The sequence below is a fragment of the Python bivittatus genome, unplaced genomic scaffold (assembly GCF_059951505.1).
Source record: "Python bivittatus isolate LINGU-HERP-01145 unplaced genomic scaffold, Pbiv_v1 ctg000960_np1212, whole genome shotgun sequence".
Taxonomy (NCBI): domain Eukaryota; kingdom Metazoa; phylum Chordata; class Lepidosauria; order Squamata; family Pythonidae; genus Python; species Python bivittatus.
In genome coordinates, this window is record NW_028277124.1 from 14965956 (window position 1) to 14983408 (window position 17453).

The following is a 17453-nucleotide window of genomic DNA, read 5'->3' on the forward strand; positions in this document are numbered from 1 at the left end:
TTACTTTTGACTTGTTTGTTTGCTAAATGACTAAAATATGGCTATTAGTTTGTTGAAATTTGGAATATTTGCACAGTATCTCCATGGCCTGAGTTAATAAATTAGTTTGTTGGAATTTGGAGTATTTGCACAGTATCTCCATGGCCTGAGTCAATAAATTACTTTTATTGCAGATTATAAGTAGCTTTAATGATGAAGCTCAACTTCTACTGAGTCTATAGTTACATACCCTTGCATATATCCTCAAGTTATTTTTCTGCTTTTTTTATAATAATGGACCTCTTGTATTGTGCTTCCCAGGCTGGGCTGATTATGGTACCTAACTGTGTTTTCATAACACTCATGTTTTGTCCCAGATTCCTTGTTTCTCACTTTGCTACCACTAGCTCTTTTATCCCAAAAGATCACTCAAACATACAAACAAATATTCTACAACCCTTAGTTATGAAGTGCCCCACGTTTAGAGTCTAAGATGATGGTCCTTCTATAAGAGATGCCTGTAGTTTTGGAAGTACTGTTTTGACATAGCCAAGCTACTGAGGCAGATATAAGCATAGTCTTTTAGTCTTCTTGTCTTTATTTTCTGTTCTCTGCTTTCTAATGGCCGTACCTTGAAATGGGGGAGGATTCAGCTCATAAATCTGGAAACAATAAAGATTGGCTCCTGTACAGTAAAATATTTCACCCCCCAGAATGTCTTACCAAAACAAAAACTTAACTGTGCTGAACCACTTGGTAAGAAACAATTTGGTTGACACTAGCTATTGAACCTAAATGACTGACCAGATGGAGCTTAACAGCAGACTTTCTAATACACTTCATTTCCAATAAAATATCTAGATTGGAAGGGGGAAAAACCCCATAAAGTTTCACACACCAGCATTGACAATGTAATAGAGCTATGCGATGGCAATAGGCTTATTCCCATATGCTTCTGTGAAATTTGTCATGAGAGTAATTATTTTTGGCTTTTATTTCTCCACCTTCTCCCTCTTATTTAGAGAGGAAAAGACAACTCTGCTTTTAAAAAAGGCTGGGTAAAGTACAATTAAGGGAATAAGAAAAAGAGCTCAAATGTAGAAATTGAAATTTAACACCAAAATGCACCATATGTCCTCCAAGGACAGTAAACACTGAACTAGCTATTTCTTTAAATGGCAAACCATTATGCTTTAGTATTTGGAAGGCATCCTGCATGTTGTGATTCTGGTGCAAGCTTTTTAGCTCTTTGATCTTTCCAGTCCTATTGCAAGGGCTTTCTCTGCAGTCTCTCCTTTCTCAGCACAAGAATTTATCAGACTGAATGCAATGGGATCTCTAAACTGTTGGGTTCATGATATTCTCTGAGTTTGCTTCTCTTCCTGTAGATGTTTCATTACCAGACTAGCTAACACCATCTGAGAGCTTTTCTCAAGTAGCTGACACACATCAGAAATGCAAAAGGGTTCCCCCCCCCAAGTATTTATTATTTTATATGCATTCTTCCTCAAGGGAATGAAAGAAAGAGGTTGTCCAATGGAATGGAAGATGTATCTAACCCTAGCATTGGTTTACCAACAGGAGCTAACCAAATGCTTTTAGAAATGGTAGAAGAAAGCCACAAGACGTAATGGCAATCTGCTATCTGCTACCACCAGCAACTGGTATTAAGAGGTACGCTAGCTCTCAGTACGGAGGTTCAATTTTCACGTTTATTTTTGTGCCTTCGAATCAGTGAAGTCCCTTCAGTTTTCTTGGCAAGATTTTAGAAGTGGTTTGCCATTGCCTGCTTCCTAGGGCTGAGAGAGAGGGACTGGCCCAAGGTCACCCAGCTGGCTTCATGCCTAAGATGGGACTCATGGTCTCCTGGTTTCTAGCCTAATGCCTTAACCATTACACCAAACTCGCTCTCAGGTTTAATTTAACCATTGATAAATCTATTCTTTGTGAAAAAGTGTCATCTTCTTCTAAGAGCAGACAAACCACTGGTGATCAAGCTGTAGCACTGAACACTAGACTAGACAGGAAACATGACCAGATGAGCTAATTCTACTTTATTGTAAGGCTACAGTAACAGAATCTTGCAAGTCTGAAAGTACAAATCTCCCACCATCTCCTTTACAGCCTGAGAAGTTAGGGAGGGTCCCTCCTGAGCCTCTGCTCCACCCATTATGCAGCGGCAGGTTATGCCCTCTCTTATCTGACCTCTTTCTCTACTTATTATGCAGCTGTGATCTATGCCCTCTCTTATCTCACCATTCCCTAGGCAGCATCTCTTTGCCCTGTTTTCTCAAGATCTTTCTGACATCTCATTACAGTTTATTATGCTTTGCTGTTAAGCTAGGTTTAGGGCTTACACTGATGCTTCCCACTCAAAATAGTGAGAAATAGCTATCTGTTGTGCAATCATAGCTGGGGAAGGGAGGTTCTACAGCCTGAAAAAAAGAAAACTCATTGGTCCCAAGTGAACAGAAACAGTAGAGAACTGATTCAGCAACATGCAGCAGATAGGCTGTTCCTACATCTCATATTAGATGCATCTAATGACCTGGACTCCAGTCCCTAAAAGATTATGCCACAAGACTCTTATGGGCTTATGGGGAGGGGAAAAAAACAGCAGAAACTATTGGTCTTATTCTCACAATCTCTATTCTTCTCTTTTAATACTTCCTTTAGCAATATCCTGACAACTTTTGTTCTCTTCAGAAATGGCATGCCATGTTGGTGTAGTCCCCTGGTACCAGAAGAAATAATCTGGAGTCTAGCTGAAGCTCCTAAGAAAATGCTATTAATAGAGGAGAAGCCGGTGGGAGGAAAAATGCTGGCGGCACCTTGCAAAGGAGACAGGAGCAGTTGCCGGTAACGCGGAAGCTGTGCATACCCGAAAAAGGCGCGAAGCAACAGAAACCCCGCCTCCTGCGCTCGCCAGCTGGGCTCTGCTCTAGGAAGGCAAACCACTTCCGAAAACACCTTGCATTGAAACTGCAGGGACTCGTCCAGCAGTCACCGCAGAATCGGCAACGATTGAGTGCGGATTAAAAAAAACCAAAACTGTTGGGGTGTCACTCATCTGGCAAGTTACATGCAGGAACAAGGCAAAAACTAAGTATTTCTTCAGACAATGACTTAAGATGGTAATCCTGTGTTACCTTCACATCTTATGCTATAATTAGCACCTGACTCAAGGTATTCCTTTGATGTTGCTCCTACCCCTCTTAAAAATTACATTGACAACATCACATGTCTTTAAAATGGACATACATTTGTAGTATAGAGATACCCAGAGACGAAAGATAAACTAAAAAATTGTAGTCCACACTACAGAGAAAGCTTCTTCTATGGTAGAATTTTACTTTATTTGTATATCCATATGCTTTTTAATTTTAAGCTACTTTGCTGGCTAGTAATGAATATCTGGATAAAATAAAAACACAGGATAATAAAATACCAGAACTACTGAGAAATACATGTGAAAAGATTAACGTATGCATTTTGTTTATTCCATTCGAGGAGATTATATAATGTTCACACACACACACACACACACACACACACACACGTCTTTCAAAATGAAAGAGTTATCTGTGTAGAGCTTACAACTGCTTTCTGCCTCTCTCTTTCTCTTTGCTTTGCCCTTTCAGATTCCCGTTTTTCATATTCTTTGCGATATTCTTCCCTCTTCAGCCTCTCATGCTGATACTCCTCGTAGCTGTCATATCTAAGAAACATAAGTTAACTGTTAAAATCAAGGGCCTGAATTTCCTGAGGACATAAATGAATATAGCCAGCATCATCCTTTTTTTTTTTTTGGCATATGCAAAACAAAACAAACTTAGATGTACTACCTGCATCTATGACCATATGGTGACCTGGATCGTGACCTTGAATGTAAGGGAGAACTTCTATTTGCCTGGGATCTACAATAACTGGAATCATAATAGTAAGATCTGTGGGGTAAATAAATAAATAAAAACCATTCAGGTTAGCTAGAAAGGGTGAACCGTTCATGTCATATGCCCTTAAAGCTTTCTGCCTAAGATTCCTTTTGCTGCTAAGATGGTTTTTCTCAGGATAATTCGTACATGCTCTTAGTCATATGAAGCACCTTGCTGAACCAGGCTCAGCTCTATTTAGGGTCCAGGATAAAGTATGGGCCAGGAATAGTTTTCTGTGGATATATCCATATATCAGCACGGAGATCGCACTTGGTTGTTTGTATCCTTTGATATATTTGTCCTCTTCTGATTCTTGAAAAGAAAAGAAAAGAAAAGAAAAGAAAAGAAAAGAAAAGAAAAGAAAAGAAAAGAAAAGAAAAGAAAAGAAAAGGTCTAAGCTATTTGGCCATAAGCATAAATTATGATGGTGGACATATATGGAGTGAACAAATACTTCATATTGTCTTACTTTCCCTCTAAACTTAGTTAAACCATATTCAGATAATAGAAATACAAGGATTTCCCCCCATCTAATCCTCTGTCAATGAATGTTGGGGTGGATTTAGTCTGCGTTTACAATAGTTGTTGCAAATAAGGAAGAAATGTGAATGATCATAGGCATTATTGCTGACAAGCATGGATCGTTTTGAAGATTAGCCTGAAGATTAGCTGTTCATTGGGAGAGGCTGCTTCCCTGGTGAATTTAACTTCTGGTGCTGCTAGAATATGGCCTTTTTCCCTTCCCTTCCCTTCCCTTCCCTTCCCTTCCCTTCCCTTCCCTTCCCTTCCCTTCCCTTCCCTTCCCTTCCCTTCCCTTCCCTTCCCTTCCCTTCCCTTCCCTTCCAATTGCAGTTAACTTAGTTTCTTTTCCTTCTTTCTCCTCCTTTTTCTTTACTTTTTTGCTGTTTCTGGTGGAAGGCAAGAGAAGAACATTTATGTATGTATGTGCACTTGTATTTTTCAACATATGGTCTCTGTGTAAGAGTGAAAATGACTGACACAGGCAAATAGGAATCAATAATGATATCTTACTTTACTTGCAATTAATTTTAATTGGTAGTTAATATTTTTTTTCCTGTCCCGGCTCTTTACAAGGAGTATGCAGCCCTCTAGCAGTTTGTCACATGCATACATATATATTCAGAGGAGAAAAAAATTTTCAGCATGATTTGATTTCAACTCAAGTTGTCAGCCTTAAGTGGCAGAGCTAGGCATTGCCCAAAGTTTTGTATGTACTTAAGTATTATGGATGGATGGATGGATGGATGGATGGATGGATGGATGGATGGATGGATAGATAGATGATAGATAGTCTCTACTGTACTTTTTGGGGAGGAGGTGTCTTAAATTCAGGATCATCTTCATTATGGTAAATTGCTGAATTACCATAGTCAATTTCATTTTACATAAAATGTAACTAGTTTCCTACCGCAGAATTTGCTGATAAAATTTAGCCTCACCAACTTTCTGAAAGTGAGCCACTCATTTCATTAAGTTCAACATGCTTCCAGCAATCCCCTTACAGTACCTTGAAGAGGACCTAGTGCCTGGCGACCTTGATCTTGAACGGGAATACGGAGAGCGGGAACAGTGCCTGCACTGTGGGAAGGACCTTGACCGAGAGCGTAGCCTTTGGAATCGTTGAGCAAATGAGTTGGGTGGAGACACGGAATCTCTGCATGGAGAATTAAGGGATGAGCAAGAAGGTGACAAATCAAATAAGGTGTAGCCTTGCATCCCATACCATGAGCAGCACAGCTTTTCATTTTCCTCTTCGCTGTCATCAAAAAAACCATCCATTGCTAGTCCTGAATTTATAAACATAGATAGCTTAGAGAACTGTTCATCACTATAATGACTGTTGTCCCTCAAATCACTGGTCTTATTGGTCTCTTCCTCAAAAACAGCTTGGCTAGGGTGACCAAAATGCTTGTTGAGTTCAGCCCGGATTTCCTGGTCTTGAAGCTGTTTCCGGTTGTTGCATGGTAAATCCTGCTTTCTTGCCTGTGAAGTTTCTCTCTCATCATCCTGGTTATATTGCTCAAAAGAAGAACAAATATGACACCAGTGCCCAGGCAGGCAGCCTGTTAATTCGACTTGACTGGAATTCTGAAGTTCCAGGGAGCGGTCGATGCATATTTCTGTCTTAGAAATGACAGATTGACAATAGTCATGGTCGCCAAACAGTCGCAAACCAGGCCGCCTTGTCTTCCTCTCTTCCTGACCCACAGACAGCACAGTTGTCTTGCTCAGCTGCGCGTACAGCTCCGACTGCTCTGGACCCTTCCAGACTAAATTATGTCCTTGAGAGATGGAAGACTCACTGCAGCAAGGTTTTTGGGAAGGTGGCATAACAGTCTGGCATGACGCCTTGGGCTTTGGTGAAGTCCTAAAAGGGTTGTCTTGGCTGGCCTTGTGAGGAGGGGTGGTAGGTGGAGTTAGGCCTAAAATGCAAAGGAAAGGAAAAAAAGGCTTAATCTGTGCTTAACCTACATGATTATTTTTTTTCTCTTCTGTCAAATACTGAAGTATCTTCTCCTTGAACTGTTTGTGAAAGCCTCTTAGATGATGCATGTATCCAAATGTTTAAGATCAAATTCCTGAAGCATGCAGGAAATGGAATCCACATCCAAAGCATACAGAGGCCACAGATGTTCTCCTCTGGTCCTTCTAAACTGAACATGCATCCTCTTTCTGTTTATCCTTGCTTCCATTACATTCCACTACATTTCTGATGCTGAATTTTTGATTTCTAAGAAGCTCAGAAGACAGTCTTGTTATGATTATACTGAGGGGGCTAACAACAAAGAACATATCCAATAAATAAACAAATAAATCATTCCCATGACATTTATCTAATGGAGTTTCCACGTAACCCTTCTGTTGCTACATTTAGGAATTTGGCAAAACTGCAGTAACATGGTGCCTTTTGATCTCACTTGGAAATGTCTGAAGTCTTAGACAACAAGGGAAAAACAAATGCAAAGTTTTCTTACATGTCAGCAACATCCCCCAAGGAACCTGGTTATATTGGCACAGCAAAAATGAAATCATGTTTCTCCCCCCCACTCCCACCGCCCAAAAAACCTGGTCTTGATCTTCAATATCACCAAACAGATTTGGAAGGGACATAAAAATCCACCCCAAGGATGAAGGCTATAGGCTTCATATAGTCCAGTCAGGTTGGTAGACAGATCTTCTTCAACATCCCAGTCCAAAGTCACCCAGCTGGTTCCATGCCTAAGGGAGGGCCAGCCACCTTAACCACTAACTCACACTGGCTCTCCATTTTGTTGTATAACTGTATTTCAAAATGTTCATGTTTATAGTTTCAAAATGCTAAAGCTAATGGCATCTCTTCCTCACTATGCTCACAGTATTTTCAAGGAATTTCATTTATTTTCCTTTCCTTTCCATGCAACTTGGATCTTACAATTTTATGAATAAAATCAAGCTGAATCAGCTGTGGTAATATTGTAAACTGTAAATCTACAGTGTAAAGTGACCGCCTTTTGTACCTATTTGTTCTTTTTAAAGCCAAAGACCATAATCCAAACAACAAAAAGTTGGCAAAAAATAAATCTGATATGAGCTGAAGAAAATTCCAATTATATGTGGTTGAAAGAGATAGCAAGGTGCAAAATGTTATGCTACAGATGGACAGCAATGATTGTGGTCTGCAGCAACTCTTTTGGTTTGTGGGGTTAATTAACAGTCACCCACTGCTACCATGTGCAGAATACACTTTTTGGAAACACAACTTTGTAACAAAATTGTAAGCGAACAATGATAATGAAATTGAAATGGCAAGTAAGCAGTCTAAATTGCCCCTGTACACCTTGACATCACAAGGGAGACACTGAAATTTACCTTCCGTTTAACAAATAGAAGCTTAAGTAAATAAAGAGGAGACAAATGTCAGATCAATAACTGTTTTCCCTCACAGCATGTTAATTTCCTATGCTAGACCTCTTTGCAGAGAGGAAAGATCACACACAGCCATGCTGAAATCCCAAAATGAAAGTAGTCAAAGCTTTCATCTCCACATTTACAGTTTTGTGCAGGAAATGTTTGCAATCCTTTTGGCTCCTTTCTGATTTTATAAAAGGTGGTGTTACACACACACACACACACACACACACACACACAAGCATTTTTTTTTTTTTTTACTTTGACATATTGTTGGGAACTAAATCTTTCTAGCTATGAGATACACTGCTTTTTGTTTGTTCCTTTAAAGGAGATTCAGAAAATTCATCGGTAGAAATGAATATTCTAATATCTTTCCAGAAAATGTGGGTATTGTATTTCCTGTTTTGTGCTCCAAAATGACCTAAATAATGTAGAATTTAGCTCTTTATTTTCATTTCTCACACACAGTGAGAAACAGATAAGGATAAAACGGGGAGATGGGGGGACACACACTATTTGGGAAGGTTGCACAGCACAACCACGACACCGTCAGTAACAACTTAAGTTGAGCAAAACTTTCATCTAAAGCAGCTACATACAGAGGAAGTCATATCTAGGGCTTCTGACTTTTACTCATGTTCAAATTCCCTCCAATTCCATACCAATCCTCAAAGAAACAACATTTGTTAAGATCTGTATTTTTGGAGGTACTCATCTATAAACTGTGTACATTCATGTGCCTTTTTTTAATTTGGAATCCTATCAAAAATACCCTCTTAGTGCAGTTTTTGGTGCCCAAGTCCATTCTGGTCCACATATTCAGTCAAGAGGTAAAATCTGTAATTTTGCATTAAAATCACGCTCTATCACTCCCATTGAGATAGCACTTCTCCCTCTAACCTATTAAGTTTCATATTCCTTTCCATGTAAGACGGTAGCTACTGTCAGATATTCCGCTAGCAAATGTCTATTTCCAGTAACTGTTTGCTGGTCTTGTATTTAGCTATAGAGAACTGAGGAGAAATAACTACGCGGTTGACAGAATTTGCAGCAGAGAAGAAGAAATATCCCTTCCTGCATAGAATCCCAAAGGAACATGAAAGGAAAACAACAACAACAACCTACTGGGAATCCCACTTTACTAGTTATCAAGAATTGATTCTACTGGGAGAAAAACATTTGATAAAATTGAGAACTGTAAGACTTGATTTTTTTTTTTTTTTTACAGACCTTTCATGTGCGCATAACAACTTCAGGTACTCACAGCAAGATCAGATATATATTGCTCAAAACTATATAAGGCAAAGACAATAAATGATCCCGCTTTTGCATTAAAAAGAAAAGAAAAAGAAAAAATGGTAAAACTTTATTTTGTGTGTGTGTTATTTTGTGTGTGTGAAATTGCACACAATTTCAGATTAGAGTCTTGTTGGAACTGCAAATGGAGACTAGTCTAATGAAGGTAACTCAAGCTTGCTAAACCTCCAAACTAGCAAAATGAAAAGTTAGCTTTGTAAACAGAACAGAACATGGAGGGGGTCACATGAGGGTGGGAGAAGTGACACCCCACACATTATAAAATAGTTTGCATCATTTCTGCAATGACATTAACACATGCTTGATGTCACTATGGCCTAGGAAAGGGAAAGAAACCCTGAATATCCAAAAATTTAACAAGCTTTCTTCTTCTTCTTCCTAGGGGTGCATGGTCTGCTTTTCAGATCAATGAACACCATTTCATGTCCTCCCATGACATTGTATATGGTTGTTGATCTAAAGATTTAACAAGTAAATATTGTTATTTCTGTCAGTGTAAAACATACATTCTATGTTTGTGTTCCCATCCAATACCATACAAAAATAGTTCTGAGATCATATATCATTATGGAATTGGTGGAATTATGAATTTGTACAAAGATGGATGGTGTTATTCAAGAAGCGCAACTTATTCTCCCATCCTAAAACCAGAGTGGACCACTTATCATTATGGACTTAGCTTTCTCATATATTTTGCACTTATCCTTTAAAGAATGGGGATGGCTGAGAGTAGGCATTAACTGCCAAATAGTTCACTTTTAGATTGGAAGATTGTAAATTGATCTAAATGGGCCTACTGGACACTTTCCCCCTTTAGCATGTGGCTGCAATGAGGTTCACCTGGTCCAAACTTGGAAGTACTTGGATGGTAGGCCATCATCCATCCACCACTAAGACCAGGGAATCTCAAGTCTGAAAATTAGATTGAGAAGTTGGAGTGGGGGGGGGAACACTCTGGAAGAAATCAGTGGGAAATAACTTCTGCCTTGTTGCTAAGAAAACAAGATGGCTGTGTCCATGAAGGCATTGGGAATGGAGCTCAGTTCAAAGGAGACTTTACCTTTAATAGGCAGTGCACTGATGATACAATCGAAGTACCCCCCTCCCTGCAAGAAAAAGAGGAATGAAGATGGTTCCAGCATAGTTGGATTCCAAACAGCTCTTTGGGGTATGCCCGGTCAGCTTGGTTATGGTCAGTGTACTTCATTTTTCTTTGATCATCAGATTTCCACCTTGATTCTATATGGTGTATCACAAATTGAAAATCCCAGTGTTTTCTACTTTACCATACAGTATTGGGAAACTGTCATTCAGGAGACATTAAGCCCTAACACACACACACACACAATCAGGCTGGGATAATGAGATTCAGTGCTACTCTAAATACCATACAGAGGACTAGAAGGATCAGCAGAGGAAGTCTTTATTTATTGGCAATTGTTGTAGATCGCAATTATTCAATTGCAAACGTCTCTCCCAAAGTGATTTCTCTGAAAAACCAACAACTTCAACAACAAAAAGACTCATGATTTCTTCTAATCTGAACTCAATTGGGGAGGGTGAGTAGGCTTTCAGGCAAAGCACTACTAATGAAAGACAAGGAGTTATCACTACACTTGGAGGAACCTCAAGATTTATAGAAGTACAAGAAATCTTTGTGGGGTGCAGAGATGGCCAAGCATGTTACACCTGAAGAGAGCATTCTGGCAAAATATCATGATCTCACTCAAACTGCTATACTGCAGTTCTATGATCATCTGCCTAGACAAAAGAAAACCCTACAGAGAAAACCAGCTATTATCCAATCAAGGCAAAGAGAAAAAGGGGACAGGTTGATAAAGGAAGCATGGAAGTTTACGTATCAAAGTTTCAGGTGAAATAAAAAAATATTCCAAAACAAGTGAAAGGCTTAGAAAGGCCTAATGGAAGGAATATGTTTCTAAAGGAGAGATTGAAAGCATGCCTAAGCTTCATTTAAACAGTTGGACCTCTTCCATATGTCAGGTTTGATGATCTGTATATCAGAATCGCCAATGAACTACATCCAAAATAAATTCCTCCTAATTCAAGGAATAAAATACATTATAGGTGGATATCTTAAAGTCTTTTCAGTTTTATTTATTTAACTGAAGGGAAGTTGTAAATATGCAAGAGACCCAAAATGAAAATGAAATACCTTCACATTGGCAATGAGATTACAGAATGTTATGGAAGTGAAGATAGAGAGCTTTTGAGATAGATAGATAGATAGATAGATAGATAGATAGATAGATAGATAGATAGATAGATAGATATAAAAATAAATATAATGTTCTACAAAAAGAGAAATAGTGCAATCAGGAAAACATTCTAATTAGAGTTTTGTCCCAAATTCCTGTTTTCTATTTGAAGGAACCTTTTACCGCAAGGCACAGTCTTCCAAATGGCACGTCCCACCTGAAAGTCTTCAAAGAGAGGCCTAAGTTAAATCCGCATTTGAAAACGGAATGACAAAAACTGAGTTTGAGGCAGGACTTGAATTTGCAAACATAAACATTATGCTTCTGCTACAGTTCTTTAAACAAGGTCAAATGTGGCTAATACTTGGACGGAAGACCACCAGATAACACCAGAGCTCTAAGCAAAACTAAGAACTTGGAAAAAAAGAAGTCCTCAGTGAAGACCAGGTCTATATTATTGCCAAAAACTCTATCTGAACGTATTTATAGAGCTAGCAGGACTTGAGTTCAACTTGCTCCTAAACAGGGGAAGGTGGGGAGGTGGGAGTAGGGAGAATTTACACAATACATTTAATTGCAAAGGAAGCTTTACATAAGATTCTTTTCTCCAATTCCCTTCTTTTCTGCCCATCAGACTCTGTCCACCTTCCTGGAATCGAAACTTGAAGAAAATTAGTCCCATATTTATTCACGACGAGTACCAGTTCTGCTCTGACTTCACTCTAATCACAGTAATCTGAGTTCCATCTCATGCCATGATCCTAAATCAATAGTGCTAAAACATTCTGGGCCCTTTCGGATTATTTCACGCTAGTTGATTTTCCCCCAGCAAATGTGTACGTTTTTGCATTGACAGTGCAAGGTATATTCTCTCCTCTCTCTTGAACTTAGCGGAGTTTGACAGATTTATGGAAGGACAGATGGCCATTACAGGTTGAAGGCTGACAAGAGGCAGTTCAGAGCATTGTTAACACACTTACACAAACTCTCAGCAGTGCGGCACTGTGCAGAATGTAATTCAGACGATAGCTTTTTTATTGCTGCCTATTTTCCTTTGTCAAAAGCGCCTGCTGTGTGCAGGAACAAATGGCTGCTATTATCCGGAATGTAATGGGTGTCAGACAAATCACGTAACACAAACAATCAAGAGTATGTAGGTCATATTTCAACAGAGCACAACCTTAGCAATATTTATGATTACTGCATTGAAATGTGTTCTATAATAAACAAGTACCTCTACATCACTCACAGTTACGTACTTTGGCACAGCAAACCCAGAAGTGGCACACACTCCCTACTAATTTGTGCTTTAGGATCTGGGCTCTTTCATTTTTCTTTTCCTTGGAAAATCAAGGATTTCCCCACATGGCCAGTAGAACATGCTGAGTGGCTACTCAGTTCTGCATAATGCAAAGGAGCACGTTAAGGCAAACGTGGACAGGGCCTGCTCTAAGCTGAACAGAGCAGCACTTTGGGGAGAAGTATACGGAGAGAAAAAAAAGTTTCGAATAAGACTTCAGCGGACTTGGCAGAAGGATTTTAAGCTGCTACTGGATGTTGCCTGTTCTTCTTTCTCGGTATGTTTTAGAAGTCCTCCTAACAAACTTTGCAAATGCTTTGCAAATGCAAGGCTGCCAAGGCAATTTGCCTTCTTCCCATTGCTTTCTCTCCCACTCCCACCCCAGCTTGCTTTACCCAAATGAAACTGACCAATTTGTGGGTTTCTAATCTGCAGTAAAGCTGCATTTGTACTTTCCAAGACATGGGCCAAACTACCTTCTACTTTTTCCTTTGACCTTCCTTGATACTCTCTTTCTGAGCCTCAAAACCTCTCCTGCACTCTTGCTAAAGGCACACGCTCTTACATCTATGGAGCAATGGAATAAAAAATATAATCCCTGTTATCTATCTGCAAGTTACTGAAAAATCATAATTACCTGAGTTCATTGCTTGCTTCATAGGGGATCCTAGGAAAGTGAAAGCTAGAGTGAGAAAGTGGAAGCCCTTCCTTCAAAACTCAGCATAGCCATTGGCTTATGACATCCACTGGCTAAGAATAAATCAGTCTGAAATTTTTCTCTTCCTTATAAAGATAACAATGTTGGACTCCTGAGGCCTATGCTCTATTCTTGTTTTCCATCAATCGTATAGAGATTGCATGCCAATGGCTGCTCTTTCAAAGGAATCCACTCATATCAAAATGCCCCCCCATCACTTATGCTTTTGGGAGGGGTCAGTACCACATGGGAGGAAGAGTTAAGTCTTCCCTCTCAGGTGGTGAATTCCCTGAAATCATTCCCATGCCCTGCACTTAGATTTTAAAAATTCTCCTATTTCTGCCTAACGAATATTTATTCAAAGAAGAGTGGTTGCACAGATACCTAATATTCAGAGAGCTACACCAAGAAATGGGGAGCTTTAATCTTTCCTTTTCACTTGCAATGCTCAAATTAATTCCTGTCATCCTACAGTTTAGACTCAATGGAAGACTTGATTCAAGCAAATTGGTGCACAGAAGTTAAGGAGGGCAGTGGGCTGATGGACGTCAGGCTCAACAGATTGGTCCTGCTCTGCATGCGGGGCTCCCAAGTGCTGTACTTGGCAGATCCAATTAGAGAAAGATCAGGCTGCTGAGGATTAAAAACAACCACCACTACTTTGAGTGAGACCTTGGGAATCCACCATAAATGAGAGTACAGATTTCTGGAATGAGATAAATGGTCTAACCAGATCCCTAGTTCCCTAGGCTTCCATTTAAAAAGTTCCAAAGCTCATTTCACATGCCAATGGAAGCCTTGGGCTTGTGATGCTCTGTCCCAGCTGCTCATAGATGCTCTCTTTGGAAACACAGAGGAGAAGCCACCTGGGATCCAGCACTACAATTCAAATGGGGAAGGGAGGATCATAAAACATTCCACTGGGTATAATTCAGCCTCATTGAATAGCTGAAATAGCTTTCCAATCTCAACTAATGGGTGTTAAGTGCTTCAGACCAAGAGTATGAAGCATTATTATCAAAAATAAATATTTCATTTCTCAAATTCAAATTCATTGTCCAAAAATCACTCCCCCAACAGATATAATACAAACACACAGACCTAACACATGGACATGAACATGCCAATATTGGTCCCATTGTTTGATCTTTAAAACCCTACATGGCTTTAAAGCCCCACATGGCTTGGGGCCAGGTTATTTGAAGGACCGCCTTTTCCCAGTTTCATCTGCCCAACCCATCAGATCGGGAAGGGAGGGTATGTTATGGGTCACCCCGCGCATTGAGGAGATCCACCTAGTAGGACTGAGAAGAAGGGCCTTCTCCATGGTGGCTCCCTCCCTGTGGAACATCATCCCCGCAGAGATAAGACTGGCTCCCACCTTGATGCTCTTCTGCAAGGTCCTGAAGACATGGTTTTGCCAGCAGGCCTGGGGGTCCCAGGTCAATCCGGAGCCCATCAAATGTGTTGTTGTCGCCAGGGGGTGTGCGGGGGGGGGGGGTTAGTGGGTTTGTATTTGGGATTTTTATTCTTGTAAGCTGCCCAGAGTCACCGTGAGTGAGTTGGGCGGCCATATAAATTGCATAAATTGCATCAATCAATCAATCAATCAATCAATCAATCTGGGTGTGAAATTTAACCTGATGGATAGAATTTACTCAGAAACAAGTGCCTGTGGCAATCTGGGCTTGGCCTTTTGGTATCCCACCATAAACTATTAAGTCACAAGTCACTCAAGTGTGCCTTATTAACCACAATATGTATCACAAGTCACCCCAAACCTGGGACTCCAACATGTTTAAACTCCAATATAGGGCACAAGTTGTACATGCCTGCTTCACTAAGTACATACCAGTTTTCATCTAGAATTTCTACCAATACTTGTTCTGATTAATCACATCTCATGCCATATAAGACTGATAGGACTGATAGTGTTAAACTTCAGACACCTAATAATTCATCTCATTTGCTGATACATATTAGTGAACTCTAGAAAAAGTGATCCTGTTGAATATTTTGGGAAGCAGGCTACAATATCAGCATTATTAAAACACACACACACACACACACACCAGATTCTTTTACATCTTACAAGTTTAGAAATGGGATTATCAAGGGAATCATTATTTAAAGCCACTTAAGGCACTGAACACAAGATAATGGTCTGATTCAGTAAAAAAATCAGCAGGGTTTCTATACGACACAAAACAGCAGAAGCTAGGAATGGATAATAAAATTAAATAGCCATCATATAATAAAGAACTACATGTCTGTCAAGGAGTCAGTTTAATCTTGTTGTCAGTAAAGCAGAGGATAAATATAGACCTCTGGATATATATCTAATAATTTACTAGATAGTATTCCCTCCGGTTAAAATTTCTGCTGCCCGTCCTTGCTCATATCACTTTATCAGAAGACAGGTTTGTGGATAGCCAGCACAAATGCAAGATGTAAAAGTGGAGGAAATGCAATTTTAAGTGCTACTTGGGCCTGGAAGAAAATTCCAGGTAGTAGGATGCAGGAAGATGACAGATGATTGATAGATAGATAGATAGATAGATAGATAGATAGATAGATAGATAGACAGACAGACAGACAGACAGACAGACAGACAGAGATAAATGATAGAAGATGATAAATAGATGATTGAGATAGATAGATAGATAGATAGATAGATAGATAGATAGATAGATAGATGATAGAAGAAGATAAATAGATGATAGAGAGAGAGAGATAGATAGATGATAGAAGAAGATAAATAGATGATAGAGATAGATAGAAGATAGAAGATAAATAGATGATAGAGATAGATAGATAGATGATAGAAGATAAATAGATGATAGATAGATATAGATAAATGATAGAAGATGATAGATAGATAGATAGATAGATAGATAGATAGATAGATAGATAGATAGATACACAGACAGACAGACATAGACAGACAGACAGATTGATTACAGGCTGAAGTTAATATTCTCAGCAGTTTGTGTGGATTCAAAAACCCCAACATCAAAGTCTGCTGACAGCACAGTAGTAAGAAGTACCTAAAAGTCATTTTTCTTTTTGTGAGTGTCCCTGGAGAACTCTGTTGCAGAAGGAACTAAACATACTGTAAATAAATAAACAAAAGTATTTTCTGTATCACCAAAGTGGGAAATCTTTATTTTGGAGCATTTTTTTTAAAGGCTTATCAATATTTAATTTGAGTGTGTGTTAATGTGTATATTTGTGGGAACTGGGTAGATATAAATCATTGCTTGGCACCTTGCAATCGTTTTGAGGCAGGATATACATTTTATAAAAGTGATTTTTTTTTTTTCCTAACTTGCAACGTAGATTGCACCAACATGCAAATATTTCCACAGGCTTGTATCTAAACTTATCATGCCCAGTTAAATCAATGAAACTTTTGTGAGCTATAACAAACTGATTTCAATAAATCATTTCTGGGTATGATTCAATCTGGATCCAGTCAACATTGCTCTTTGAATTATCTTTAATTTAAGGCAATTATGTAGTCATGGGGTGCAAAGCATCACACAGAGAATCAGGGAAGAACCATCTGTTTTTCAACATGAGGAGCAGGGCAAAAAGGGCATGACACATATGCACGGCCATCTGCAAAAATGTTTCTGTTATGTGTGCTTTGTTGTTTCATTACCAGAGTCGTATTCCATGATAGAAATACAGTAGACAGTCTTAAGAATGTCCTGGATATTTTTGGAGAACATCGCCATTTCTGTAGGTCTGACATATCACACGATTTCTCAGGGAAAAAAGATCTGATGTTGTGGAATATAATAGTTGGCTCATACAAATTCAGACCATTCGTTCATGTTAATGGAGATAATAACTGACTCCACTAAACTGTGATGTTCTTATTTCTTCCTGGAGGGCACATAGGTTAAACCTGAGCAAAGCATATTTTACCTCTGAACTGCACCTTTTCCTTTAATCTTCAAAGCTTTAGAAAGCATTCTCTAGAAACTTGAAGAAACTGCCAAGATTTGGACCTGGAATTATTTATCATCAACGTTTTCATTAGCTAACTTTTTAAAATTAGTTGACTTTTATATTGTTTGGAATGACAT

At 39.1% G+C, this 17453-nt stretch overlaps 1 protein-coding gene across 6 annotated transcripts in view; it reads right to left on the bottom strand.

The window, feature by feature from the left end:
• The window catches only part of PPARGC1A (PPARG coactivator 1 alpha), a 625128-nt gene that overhangs the window by 16786 nt on the left and 590889 nt on the right, over nucleotides 1–17453 (bottom strand). For all 6 annotated transcript variants that reach the window (XM_088131377.1, XM_088131381.1, XM_088131379.1 and 3 more), the window contains 3 exons: nucleotides 5443–6358; nucleotides 3825–3926; nucleotides 3577–3697 (listed from right to left, as the gene is read on the bottom strand). In XM_088131377.1, the coding sequence (XP_087987503.1) occupies nucleotides 3577–3697; nucleotides 3825–3926; nucleotides 5443–6358 (1139 nt within the window). The remainder of the gene's footprint in view (nucleotides 1–3576; nucleotides 3698–3824; nucleotides 3927–5442; nucleotides 6359–17453) is intronic.